General features: G+C 43.3%; 2 protein-coding genes across 2 annotated transcripts; one reads left to right on the forward strand and one right to left on the reverse strand.

Moving 5' to 3' along the window:
* The first annotated feature begins 1385 nt into the window (after window positions 1-1385).
* si:ch211-196f5.2 (uncharacterized protein LOC556372 homolog) lies at window positions 1386-4383 on the forward strand. Its single transcript, XM_034212104.1, has 4 exons — window positions 1386-1723; window positions 1798-1897; window positions 1977-2106; window positions 2882-4383. Exons 1-4 carry the CDS (start codon window positions 1596-1598, stop codon window positions 2971-2973), a joined length of 450 nt encoding a protein of 149 aa, XP_034067995.1. The 5' UTR covers window positions 1386-1595; the 3' UTR covers window positions 2974-4383.
* On the reverse strand, window positions 3470-14207 carry ipo4 (importin 4). Its single transcript, XM_034212092.1, has 30 exons — window positions 13828-14207; window positions 13432-13518; window positions 12588-12667; window positions 12445-12486; window positions 12152-12281; window positions 11814-11993; window positions 11630-11695; window positions 11429-11530; window positions 11220-11303; window positions 10814-10969; window positions 10635-10688; window positions 10365-10474; window positions 10117-10225; window positions 9756-9885; window positions 9380-9493; window positions 9046-9159; window positions 8842-8965; window positions 8574-8685; window positions 8342-8469; window positions 6981-7058; window positions 6829-6886; window positions 6584-6689; window positions 6218-6411; window positions 6040-6090; window positions 5623-5748; window positions 5129-5355; window positions 4910-5042; window positions 4718-4822; window positions 4060-4129; window positions 3470-3954 (listed from the first exon to the last, which is right to left on the reverse strand). The coding sequence occupies exons 1-30, from the start codon at window positions 13891-13893 to the stop codon at window positions 3830-3832; spliced, it is 3261 nt and encodes a 1086-aa protein (XP_034067983.1). The 5' UTR covers window positions 13894-14207; the 3' UTR covers window positions 3470-3829.

Below are 14207 nucleotides of genomic sequence, written 5' to 3' on the forward strand. Positions count from 1 at the left end.
TTCAGGATACCTGCATATACCCTACTTAAGGTTTTGACTGAAGGAACGCCTAATTGTGATCAAGTGAACAACAAAGCCACATGGTTAAGGGCTAAATGCCTTGCTTTGAAACAGCTTGCCGGTTAGTCATGGCCACCTCCTCCACTATTAATTAATCAGTGGCACTGAAGGACAAAATGTGAGTGTTTGTTTACACTGCTGGGAAAGCAGGGTCACTACTGAGGCCAAAATATCATGTTATTCGCATGGAACAAAAAAGGTGGTACAAATACCTTGTCGAAAAATGTGTTATTGTTGGAAATGATTCAACCTGTCATTTTATCTTTAAAATATCCGGTTGAGCTCAAAAAACATTAGCATTTGGCCTGGATTGTGGTCAGAATATATGGAGGGTGCTAAGGGGAATACAAAATGGGGACCCTTTACATAATCAAGTGCTAACAAAGTACATTATTAGTGGAAATACACTGCTTTAATCAGCTACCATACCCTGATGCTTAGTTCTGCCTTTGGCTCTATACATTCCCCAGCCTTTACATCATCGGTATCCGTCCGCAGTGCTGACGTGAAGAGGATTTATCGAGTCCTCTGTCCCTGGAATGTGGCATGCTGGGCCCAGAGTACTAGTTTAGTGGTAAAAAGATGGCTTACTTACTACAGCACAGCACCACACATACACACACACACACACACACATACCATGTATACATCACTTCAGGGGACATTACATTGACTTACATGCATTTCCTGGAGACTTATCCTAACCTTAACCATAACCAACACATGCCTAAACCTAACCCTAATCCTAACCAAGTCTTCACCCTAAAATGAATGTCCCCATAAGGGTGGCGAGTCCCCACACGTGACTGTAAACAGATTTAGGTCCCCACAAGTATAGTAATGCTAGGCCACACATGCATGGATCCACACGTTCCCATGTTTGTGTCCCCCTGTAAAGTAAGAACAAGAACACATTTTTCAAAAGCTGAAAATGTGACGCTGTGCTGTGAATGATGAGTGGAGGTGTAGATGTATGGTGGAGAGAATCACCTCATAACACATAAATAAACTTGATGTCACCTCTGGAATATTGTTATAAAGCCCATTTAAAAACAAATATGAAGTGTAGTTTAAAAAGCATTATGTTTTCAGTTGTTTCATCACAATAATAGTGATACGATAAAAGTGCTTAAGGCCACTGACTTCACCCAGACTGATGAACAACGACACCTGGCAGTGCAAAGACCGCCCGTCCATCACCACCCTGACAGTATAATAAACCTAACATCTGAGTGGCACATAACACACATTCACACCGGCTGCTTAAATCAGAGGGCACAAGTCTGTACGCATCAGACTCACACTTTCCTCCATCATCACAAGAGGCTGAGCTCTGAATCACCAGCGGCAGCCTGTTCCTGCAGCAGAACAGAAACAGCATCTGTCACAGAGAGGGAGAGGAAAACTTCATTTTTGTTTGAGATCACAAAGTCAAGCTGGCAGCAGACGAGACACAAACCTTGCTGGAGGAGGAAGAGGCCGATGTGGAGCAGGCCAATGGAGAACCAGTGGGCAGGGAGACCCCACGGGGAACCATGGTGCGGGTGGAGCTGGAGTGGGACCTCCCCATGTCTGTGGATCTGCCCATAGAGGTGCAGCCCGACCCGGCACACCAGCCGTTCCCCTTCCTGGACACCACACTGGCCGACCTGGGCATCGAAGAGTGAGTTTGCTTCATGTGAGAGGTCTTAAAAAGATATTTCATGTACATGTGTTAACATGTGTGTCTGCGTGCAGGTCAGAGGTGAAGGAGAGGGTGGTCTGGGTGGACACCAAGAAGACCCAGGTTAAGAACAAAGCAGGGAAGCTGAAGGAGAAAGAGGTCACCATCCTCGAGGTATGACTTTTTGTCCAGATATGAATGGAAAAAAACAAATGTGTATCTGGATTACAAAATGATTTGTTTGCTCTTCTAGGTGAGAGTGAAAGCCCAGAAGCCCGGAGAGAAACAGATGCAGGAGGTGCTGTACAGCACCGAGGCCCACACTGACCGCTCCTTCTGTCGCACAGGGATGAATATCCTGCCTTGGAAAAGCGGAGGCACAGGTCTGTAAGCACTTCATTCAATACGGTATCTTAGGTTGCCGTTCCAGCTCTCAGGGTTTATGGATTGTCATTATCTGTGTTAGCTCAGTTTATCCAAGTTATTTTCTGTTTGTGCACAACCCTGCCCCACAAGTCCCTGAGCCGGCCTCAGGCTGCAGCGGCCCTACAGAGAGGGGAACTGTCAGTGATTGAGATTACAGCACATTGCTAAAGATTGAGGCATTGCAATGAGATCATACATCAGAGTCCAGAGAAAGCCGTGGACCCTCCATCGGGAATTTGTTAAAGTTGTTACTAAAGACTATTTACATTATCGGTTTATCTGCCAATTATTTTCTCAATTAATCAGATTATACAGAAATTAATTTAAATGTCTCAAATCCCAAAAATGTCAGTTAATTATGATTCACAACAGAAAAGCCGGACATTTCTAAAGCTAAGCCATTTTAAAATGAATAATTACTTTAATGATCAACTTGGCCTTTATCTCGCTTACAAATCTGTTCAACTGTCCAATCGTAGATGTTCATTCGTGTATGAGGAACTGCAAAGATGCCTGATGTCAACAACTGTGTTAAAACAGGCAGATTTAGACACTCATAATATTAATAATCATAGACCCGACGTGTCCTCTCAGTTGAGTTGTGTGAAACGCTTCATAGGGCTGGTTCCACTCGCTACGAATGTGTGGCATTTACCACTATTAGCACATACGGATATATCTATGTGGTTCAGGTGGCACATGCATTTAAAATAAGACCTCTCTGTCTGTCAGGGGAGAACGGGCTGACCCCGGTGCAGATGGCTTTGGCATTGGACAGGGAAAACCAGCAGCCTGAAATGACTGAGGAGCAACGGGAGATCTGAGGAACGATGAGTCGCCATCATCCAACCAGAGAGCAAATTAATGTCAATATACCGGCAACTACTCCACGAGAAATCACTTTGTTAACTGCGCTTTTAGCCTAAGATGCAAGTTTGCATTTATTATAGGACTCAACAAGTGTTGTTTTTAGAGCAAGGCGATTAACTGCACGGCATGCATTGTAGCATCATGTTAAATCTTTGTAGCATTTGTAAAAAATATCTTGCACTTGTCAAATATATGTTGTAGTATACTGTTAAATAGTTTGAACAGGCTGACTAGAAATAGCACCAATAGAGGCGGCTGCAAACAGTCATAGGATGAGCTATTATACGGATAAAGTAGTGTTTATATAGTGTGAACTATAAAGTATTTGAAGTTGTTTTAACCACTGTGTTTCTGCCAGAATTCCCCATCAGTTGATATATCTGTAAGTAAGGCAACCCTAGGAGAAAGAATAAGCATCAAGAGTTTAAAGTGAATTGAATTACACTGGGAGATTGGAACAAATAATGACATTTATCAGCAGATCAATGCTTCACACTCAGACAGCAGAAGCCAGAAGTCCAAACCGTGTCAGAAAGGTCGACTATAGTAGAAGCACTTTACAGTAACAACAGGGAAACAGAATACAATGGGAACAACACGGGAGGGTAACTCTTAAAATAATAAAACTTAAACATATCATGCGTTTGAGCAAATACATTAAAAGTGAATCCTCCTAGGTGTAAATGTCAAATGAAATGATAACAACAATGGTTGAAGTGCTATATTTAGATTATTTTTGGGAGAAGTCACAAACTGTCCCCACGTCTTTTTTTTGCTGGCTTTTGACCCGAGTGGAAGGACGTGAGTGCGCTACGAGAGGGCTGCGCTGAGTGCTGCCTGCTGCTCTCCAGGAAGTGAGCTCACAGCTGCTTGGAAGGCTGCAGAGTGCTGCTGAGCAAAGTCTCTCATCAGCAGCGCCAACGTGCTCTGGGTTTCTGAGGGGGAGAGACACAATAAGAGTTACGGGATGACTCAAAAACACAGCAATATTAATCTGTGGTGACTGAGGAAGCTTAATGAGGGACAATGTCTAAATTCACCTTGATCCACTTTGCCGTTGCCGAGGACCTGACTGGAAGCGGCCACGATGGGCTTCATTAGCCCCAAAACCTGAAAGGGAAAAACAGATTAAAAAATTGTTGTCACAATGTTCAACATCAGGGTCCAAGTCCATCACACAATGTCTGAAAAGATTCATCACCATGTATCATTGAAGCTCGTTGGAACAGATTGGGAGAGACTGTTGTCTTTAAATGACTATGTCTAAAGTCTGCGTGAGCTAGAGAGTTAACATGTCCTGTATGCACAAAGTGTTGTTGAACTACTTTATAAAACATAACAAAATGTAATAAAGATGTTTAAAAGATTGGCCTGAGATTTGTCAATATATTTGTTGGGATCATGGGAAACATTTCAACAGCTGCTCCAATCATGTATAATTATTATACATTTCTGCTTTTGTATGCTACCAATTTCTCTGTGTCTTGATATAGGCACGAGGCGGGCATCTAAAAGTCTTGAAGACAAACTGTAGAATGTGTCTGAATGAGTTACCGAGTGTGTTGTATGCCGATGGAGACTGAATGTCAACACAATCCTCTACACACAGACTATAACACCAGGTGTAACATGTGTGTGTGTGTGTGTGTGTGTGTGTGTGTGTGTGTGTGTGTGTGTGTGTGTGTGTGTGTGCAGTACCAGAGCAGGGCTGTGTGTGTAGAGCATGGCCAGGCAGCTGTACACGGTCTTGTTCTCATCCATGTCCTCTTTGAGGGGAAGACGACCCACCAGAGCGGGCACAACCTGTTAGCGAGCACAAAGATTATTCAGGTTACCGGTAGATCACCAGTTTGTGAATGTGTGTCAGCATGTATGATATACAATCAGCACCTGCTCGAGAGGGACAGCGTCCACGTTGCTGTGGATCATCCTGCAGAGCGCTCCACACAGATTGTCAATCACCCTGAGGTCTGACTCTTTGGTCAGCATGCTGGAGAAGACAGACAGCATCATGGGATAGTCTCTGGAGAACGCTTCATTAAGGAACAGCTGCATGTGATGCTTTATGTAATTCATATGTATTGGACACATCAACGCGCAGAAGGATACGTGACACAGATGGGTCCGGCAGCCTGGGCCAGACACCCCAGCCCAAAAACGCTGTTGTTGCGGACCTCGGCATCACTGTCCCTCGCCCCAGCTACCAGCACGGGGAGCAAGCGATTGGACAGCCGGCCCGCCACTCCCGCGCCCCCAGGTGCGGTCACAAAGGCTTGCAGGATTTCTCCGATTGTTCCCACAGAGAAGGAGCGGTCTGCCACCGTGCAAGAGGATTTCTTTTGAGGGAGGAACACAATCATTAGTGTGATACTGGCCAAAAAGGAAACATCAAAGGCATTAAATGCACCGTTGATTAAAATCATCAACGCTTTGAAACATTATAATATTGTGATTGTCATTTACTAGTGACTAACAAATATAAAAAGCAAGTAGCTGCACTGTCAGGAGTTCTAGCATCATAATGAAATAGGACTAGGATAATAAATGTGATCGAGTAAAGGATATGTTAAACTGAGGTTCTTTGTCAGTCGGTCCACACTCACAGTTTTGTTCATGAGCAGAGGCAGCAGGTCGTTGAGGAAAGGGGAGAATTTGTCTGCAGGCACGGACGACGCCACCAGAGGAATCCCCTCCCCAGCAAACTCCTGGAGCATGGCATCGTACTCCGCCTGAACCAGGAAGCACAATGAGTCACTGGGCAGTGAAGCAGCTCACACACAGAGAGTACGATGGATGCTATTTATTTTGACTGAAGCGGTTTGATGGCATAGCTGCAGAAGAAATTGAAATTCTTGAATTATCAGTCCCACGTTTTATCCATTCATTTTAAAACTAACAAATCAATATGTCCACAACAATGCTGATTAATATTCATTAGTATTAACACATCCTTTATAGAAAGGAAACGGCTGTAACTTAGGAGTAGATCTCACTTAATATGCAACCAGAGGAAAACCAACCTGTTGTTCTTCATCATCAGCTTCATCCCCACCACCGTCCTGACAAACCGTCTGAGCAGAAACACATCCATAGTGGAGGGTTAGAAGAATAACTCCCAACAGTCAAATATAATGAATGTGAAATGATTTGAGTGAAAAGTAAATAAAGCCGTCGTGGGATGATTGTCAGTGTTCTCACCTTCTTCTTGAGCACGTCACGGATGACATGGCTGATCTCCTTTAGGCGTGCAGGGTTCTTGAAAGCCTCCTCCTTGCAGGACTTCATGACGTTGTTCATTGTTTCCAGGATGCCCATCACTACCTGGCGCTCGTGCTCTGTTCGAACGCTTTCCACAAAGCAGGGAAGCACCACATCCAGCAACTTCAGTAAGGCTGGTGGAGGGAGACGACATGTACAGGAGGGAGGAAGCAAGTTCAAAAGGAGTTGAAGCTAGTAGAAATGCTTAGAGAACACTTGTGTTTTAAGCAGAAAGCAGCACTGCCCATTTATGTATTTCCTGAAGAAATGACAGTAGTGTGGAGTTGGTGAGAAGAGAGGCTTTACCCTGGTGGTTGGCTTCAGTGGGAATCTCCTTCCACACTAGATGCTGAGCTCTGCAGAACTGGCCCATAGCTCCAAATGCTGCCCTGCGGACGTCCTCATGGGGAAACTAGGGAGGGAGGATACAGATAAAAGCATCAAGTCAACAGCATGGAAGGTCAAGTTGAAGTATGCATGCACAAAGGGAGCTTCACATGACTTTAGACCGAGGAGGAGGATAATGGGTCTGAGCAGCCAGAGGGACTTACATCTCTCATCTCGTAAACCTGCTGGAAGCTGGACTCCAAGAAGGGCTGGAAGGCAGCACTGTCAGGGGAAACCATAGCAACGCAAGGTAAAGCATGCCACAAGAAATGTCTGAGATTTTATTACAAAAAGCTTTTTTGTAAATATCTGTTACCCAATGCTGAAGGCAATCTCTCCCAGCGCATCGCAGGCATCCTCTTTCTCATCGATGTATGCGTTCTCCACACTAAACCTGAGAGATGGAGACATTGTATCAGACGTAGTGAGAACAGATTTTGCTTAAGGAGCAACTTGCAGGGTTTTTTTTCTTCTACATTTATGCCTAACCTTGCCTGAAAACTACAATTAAAAAAGTTTTTTTAGCGTCATATCACGTCACACGGGGGAGCAACTTTCTCGGACTCCTTCTCTGCCCGATTCACGGTAGTAGTTGCTAGTTGGTTTGAGCGGTTGTGATTTAGTGAGCTGGTATTTTTTCAGTAATTTCACATTGCATTTCAAAAATTGTAATCATGAGTTTGTGCAGGTTGCACAAACTCCAGCCTGTTAGGACATCGAGTCCAGTTTCCCCCCCCCAGGAAAAGGGCCGGAGCTAGCTTTCGTTCCTGGGTGCATCTACCTCCCTGCAGCACATACTCTCCACAGCTGAGGCCTATCAAACAAAACGTTTATCAGGAAACCGTATTACATCTCTCTCCCCCCCTTTGCTGCTCTCTCTCTCTCTCCCCTATTCGTTCCTCTCTCTCTCCCCCCCTTCGCTCCTCTCTCTCCCCTTTGCTCTTCTCTCTCTCTCCCCTTTGCTCCTCTCTCTCTCTCCCCTTCGCTCCTCTCTCTCTCCTCTCCGGTACACAGCACCGTAGACGTAGTGTGGAATTGCATTAGGTAACGCGAGATACGGCTGACACTTGCGCATTAGTTTCGGTTATGGATCAGTATCAACAGTCCTGCCAGTAACTTTACTATATTATCAATACCACTTTAGTTATAGCCTGATATATGATAGCTAACTTTATAATGTTGTGATGTGACCGACGTTAGCTAACATTAACTGTAGCTAATGCCGGTCACTCACCAAGACAGCTGCCCTGTTCTCCACTGGTTCTCCTCACAACACAGCTCCATTTCTCTCCGATGGCCGTTATTTATTCTAATCCTTGGCTGCTCCTGGCTCATAATTATAAGGTTGTGGTCCGTCATATGCATACGAATATACATTTTTAACCTCTTCTGTGTCAAAACTAGCATTGTGATGTTTATTAATACGTTAGACCGGCCGCTCTCCCTGATGTGACGTCACACGCGGGTGGTCTTTTTTTTATGCGGAAGTAAAAATGTCTTACAAAAAACGACGCCAGATGTCACTGTAGTGTATATTTATGTATATATTTTTTTTAATCTAGTGTATACATCATTTTACTACACATTCATTCACTGGGGTCTCTAACCTGCAAGTTGCTCTTTAAGGGTATTAAATGTAAATGCATTTGTACTTGTGTGTATGTGTGTGACTCCTACCCTGCAACATCATGGAGATCTGTGTCCGGCTCATCTTCCAGAAACTCAACTGAATCTTTGACTTCCACATCGTCGTCATCATCGTCATCATCCAGCAGGACAAAGGTCTTGTCCTCCTCGATGTGTGCCTGAAGAGAGAATAGGAGAGGATACAAAGTGAAATGCTGTATTAAATATAGTGTATTTGATGAAAGGCCCGTGGGTCTCAGAGTGCTGGCTGTGTGCTAAGTACCGTGATGCCTTCATTGGACTTGAGAGCGAGCAGCATGATGGTAGTGATGGCAGGGAGGTGAGGAGTGAGGCAGTCGGGGCTGACTGTGGATACAGCCGAGTACAGACTGTACCTGAGGGAGGGAAGCAAAGAGAGAGGTTGAGTAAATACTACAGGATATAAGATATTATAAACACTTTTTTTGTCTTCAAATACATCTGTTCAGATTATGTTAGAAACTGGGAATCCTGTGGTAAAAAAAAGCATGTTCAGACACTAAGCTACATACGTGCAGCGTCTCAGGTCAGGGTCATCAATAGTGTCTGTGAGGTTGAGGCCCAGACGGACACACTCTGCAGCGAGAGGACTGAAGACATCTTTGCCGATGGCACGGGCCAGCACAGAGAGAGTATCTAACAGCAACATAAACAGATGATTAACCTCCATCCATGATGCTGTCGAGTGTGGTGTAAAGTCTCTGTGGTTGACCTACCCAAAGACTGAGTCTGCAGAGACCTCATTTCCTCAGAGGTGGTGGTCAGGAACCCCTTCAGGCTTTCAATGACTGGGGGGAAGTAGGGAACCAGCAGCTCCTTGGCAGCATTGGCTGATAAGAAAGTCATTTACAATGGGGCTTGGGTTACTTTGAGCCAAGCTTGTGTCATAGTAACGTATTTCTAAAAAGGTTGCTAGTTAGTGTTTGAAGTCAACAAAATGAATAACACTGCTAAAGAGAGATTTCAGGAGGTAAGCTTAAAATTCAGCTTAAATTGTAAGGTCAAAAAGTGTTTTTAATTGCAACTGATAAACCTTTGACAGCTTCTTACCTATGGCACCTATTGCAGACACGGCAAGCTCTTTGATCTTGAGGCTCTCAGCGTTGTTAAGAGCAGACAACATGGTTTCCATCAGGGTGGGCAGGTAGGGCTCAATATCTGCTCCTGGTTAGCGTGAAGAAATGGATAGCGCATGTAGACCCAGATAGAGCATGTAGACCCAGTGATAGATAGATTTGGATGATTCTAACTACTACTAAAATGGTGGATCCTTTTGAATACTTAATCATGACATTTTCACATAACATGTTTTTTTGGTTCATTGGATTTTTATTAAATCCTGTCTGAAAGGTTTATGCGTTTTATATTTTCATGTTTCCTCATGCAGTGATCCACTTGTACCGTGTCAGTCTTTTTCTCAGCTTACCTAGGTTCTCCATGAAGTTCTCAAGGGCATAAAAGGCCTTAGTTACATGGCCGACCTTTGCCTGGTTCAATGACGAAAGGTAGCCCAGCAGCAACGGCATCAACTCTGCACAGTACTTGCTCACTTCAGGCTGTGGGGAAGAGGGGGAAACAAAGTGAACAACTGTGTAAAGTATATTCCAATCATATAAAATGTATCTGTAGAACTATAAATATAATGGTGCACTTGTTTAACTATACGAAGTAAGGAGTATTTTGTATCAAAGTGAGTCAATATAAAGGGATTTGATATTGTACTATAGATTAGTACTCTACGGTCTGAGCTGTATGAGCAAAGGAAACACATCACAGTGCTAACTCACCTGTAAATGTTCAGAGAACTGTCCCAGGGCAAACAGGCTGGCACTGCGCACCACCTGGTTGCTGTCAGAGAGACTCTGGCACACCGTCTGCAGCACTGATGACAGCATCCTAACATGGATACAGACCAACGGTGATTACACTCAAATCCCCACGCTTGGTATTATTTAGCTAACAGTCATAATAAAATACATTCATGTGAAAATATAAAGAGTATATGGAGAACTGTTTTCCTGTCAACCAGACTTACTTGGTGCGTATATGGTCAGCACATCCTTCAGCCAGCACAGCGAGACACATCAGCCCCCCCTTCCTCTCGTAGGGGTTTTCACTGGCCAGGCAGGTCTGGGTCATGGGCATCTAAAGCACAACACACAGCGTAATACAGTGTGAAGGGTGCAGGTACCCGTGTCAAGGTTCTAACTCAACGCAAGTTACTTAAACGCTCAATGCAGTTTTAAAATGTTCAACTGAACGCAACATATCTGTTATTCTTTACAGCTTTATTCACATGACTTACCAGTTGTTGAAACAGTTTCTCTGGGGGCATATGGAGGGCCATAGTGTCAATAATCTGTAAATACAAGGAAATAGATAGGTTTAATCTTCATTGCTCAACAGTGAATCTACAAGGGCTGTTGAAAAGTCATTGTTCTTACACAACAGAACACATTTGATATCCACATGATGTGTCCCTACCTGAGCAGAGCAATGCTTGGGATTGTCATTGTCTGCTCCATCTCCGCTGTCATCCTCCTGGTCCTCTGGGTCCTGCTCGCCAGGCGGGGGGGCTGCAATCAAAATAGGGAAAATGGCCTGCAGGATGGGGGTCAGCAGCTTCTGCTTCAGCACAGTCTATAAAGTAGAGGAATAATAAGGATTGTTTTTATTAAGTCAATGTAATGTGTATTCATAATTCAAAACAAAAACGTTGTTTATGACACGCAAGCTGTCACTGCATATAATGAGCCGAAAAACAATTAGTATAAAACGTGGGGACGTGCACATTCTCTCTTTCAATCAATTATCCCACATTCATTTATCTTATCAAGACTAGAATAGAGATATAGGTAATTTATTTAAAGTCGCTGACAGGTGACGTTACCTTGCTCTTCAGCTTGATGAGGAAAGCAATACAAGACAGTGCTTTCACCCGCACTGAGTCGTTCAGAGTGGTGTCACTGCCCACCTGACAAAAAAACAGATATTTAACATATGTTATCATAATTAAAATCCTTCAAAATATTTCAAATATTCAAACATATTTGTTTGGGATTAAGTAAGGAGATCATTTAGACATTCAGCAGCTCCCACCTCCAAGCACAAGCGGACAATGTCAGCAATATGAGGGACGATGATGGACACCTCACTCTCCATGAGCTCATTGAAAACCTCCATGGCCTCGCTGGCTTGGCTCTGTGCAGACACAGATAAACACAATAATTAAGGGACCTGATTTATCCATACCAATAAATACTACAGGCATCAGAAAACAGGTGTGTGATGAAAATGTACCTGGTCTGCCTTGATGAGGTGTTTCAGAGCAACAATCAGGTGTGGGATGATAGAACGCATGACGTTCTATCGGAAAGAAAAATGCACATCAGTCAATAACAAATCTATCCCACCTGTACAGGCTATTCAGGCTTTTGAATTGTTCCTGCTAAATGCAATAATTCAAAGTGTAAGACCGACTCACCATCTCTTCAGTGCCAGTGTATGCAGTTATGGCTGTGAGGGTGAGGATGCAGTAGTACAGGGCTGTTGGGTTTTGGAGGTCCTGCAGGACAACAGTAAACAGCTGTAGCAGCTGGCAGTAGTGAGGCTTGAAAGGCTCAGGATTAGACTCCATCACCTTATTCAGCAGCAGGAGGCCAACCTGTTAGGACAAAAGACAGTTGATATTCCCAATTTGATATGGACAAGAGATCACTTACCACAGTTGCCACAGAGATGTTAAGCCCTAACATTAAGATACAGTTTAATTTAGATATTTGAACCTTATCTAAATGTTTAGGTGTTCCATGACGCCTGTACCTGTCTGTCATGAGGGTTGCTGCTCTTGGTGGCTTGGTTTAGGAGCTGCAGCAGGTCAGGCCAGCGATCTGGTGTCTCATGCTTAACCATCATTGCGCACAGTTGGGAGAGTGAGTGCTGCACTGTGTGCCTGCAAAATAAAGATACATTGAGTAAGGGCTCATTAATATATATATTTCACCAGTGCAGGGATACACATTGCTATACCTCAGTCAGTGTCATTTAGGAAAGAGTGGGTTATAACTCTAGAAACTGGATACACTTAGTGAAAGTGGATAAACTGAATAGCTTACTCAGTTTCCTGCATGAAGGCCTGCAACACCACTGTCTTAAGGCTGCATGAATAAAGAAATACATCACATTACAACTTGTATTCAACAGGGTTTAGTGTCATAATTGTGTGAAAGTCTTCAATGAAAAAGGCAAAAAAGCAAACCTCTCTCTATCATTAGGGTTAATCTTCTTCCAGTGTTTCTTCACTCTCAACCTCAGCATCACTGCAGCTGACTGACGAATCTAGTTTACATAGGTGAAAGCACACAGGGGGAAATGATCTTCCAAATCTCATGTTGAAAAACGTATACGCTTTAATTTAAAAAAGGTATCTTATTTAAACATTAGACTTCAGATTAACAATCAGTTGAAGGTCCTACTGTAAGAGTACAATTAACTGTTACATTTGTAGATAAGTGAAACTAATCTAAATTGCTCGGTGTCCCATGAGTCCTGCACCTGTCTGTCATGAGGGAAGGTGCACTGTTCATCACGTACCATCGGAACAGAATAATGCTGTCTCTCCTTTACATAAAAAGCCATCCTTAAAAATTAACAATGTTATTGTTCATCACTAACTAGACTTATTGAATACTATACTTGTAAGCACACAAAAAAGCCCATGTATGAGCATGGAAATGGAATAAGCTCTCTTAAAAAAGAGAAATGTTTACCTCAGTAGTGTTGATGCTTTTATTGAATGATAGTTTATATAATGTAAGGACCTGTTTTACTTAATGCATGTGTCCATGTGAAATGTAACTCTTTTACTGTTGTGTTACATTTATATGTATTATTATGTTGAGTTCACACTTTTTATTGCATAACTTATTTTTCATTATGTATCAGAAGGACACCATTGTAAAAGCACTTTTTCTATTAATTGGTTTCCACTGATTTAAAGAAATGTTATCTAGTAGATGGCACACTCACTCAACATTTGACTTGCACAAAATGATTCGGAAAATGTTACTTATCCCAAACAAAATCACACCCACACACAATACCTGAGGGTTTTGGGAGCCACTCATGACAGCACAGAGGGCTGGGATAATGGCTGGGTCTTTGAAAGCCTGTTTCAGCTGGACGGTGGCCTAAAAGGGGACAAAAGAGGTCTCACCATGTTAGACTGGCTGCCAAATGACACACAACCCAAGCCTTTGGTTTCTTTTTAAATAAAGTTGTGAGTGGGCCACAGTCACAATGCACATCTCTTAAAGCTGGGACATAATGGTGATGAATATCATGACCAACTGTTGGACAGTTGGCCGGACGTTACTTGTTAGCTAGCATAATTCGTTAACCGTTAGTAAACCGTTACACTTAGTTTTCCCAACTTTTTCTTCGTTTAACAAACTTAATAACGCTAATGCTAACAGGGACAAAGTTATGTGTGACTTTACCTGCTGAATTACAGCATTATCCGGCTGTGTCAGCTGCGAAAGAATTAGCTCAAGTTCCTCTGTCATCTTGACGGTTTAGAGCTATCACTTCTGCTGAAACCGTTAACGGAAATATTTATAATAAACCGGGTTGAATAAAAGAGTTCCCCGGTGTAGTTACCAAGTGCGTTACAGCTGTTAAATATGTAAATAGAAACTCTGTGTGTTAGCTGTCAAGTTTCCCGTAAAGGTTAAATTAGAGAAAACGTCGGATACGTGTGAAGCTGTCAAAGCCGAAAAGGCGAGTCCGGCAGAATTGAGTCCCTAGCTCGGGCTGGTCCGTTAGGGCTCAACTGCCAGCACGCGGGACAGAACCGGCCAGGAGCTCCATGTGAGATGTG

The sequence above is a fragment of the Gymnodraco acuticeps genome, unplaced genomic scaffold, assembly GCF_902827175.1.
Source record: "Gymnodraco acuticeps unplaced genomic scaffold, fGymAcu1.1, whole genome shotgun sequence".
Taxonomy (NCBI): domain Eukaryota; kingdom Metazoa; phylum Chordata; class Actinopteri; order Perciformes; family Bathydraconidae; genus Gymnodraco; species Gymnodraco acuticeps.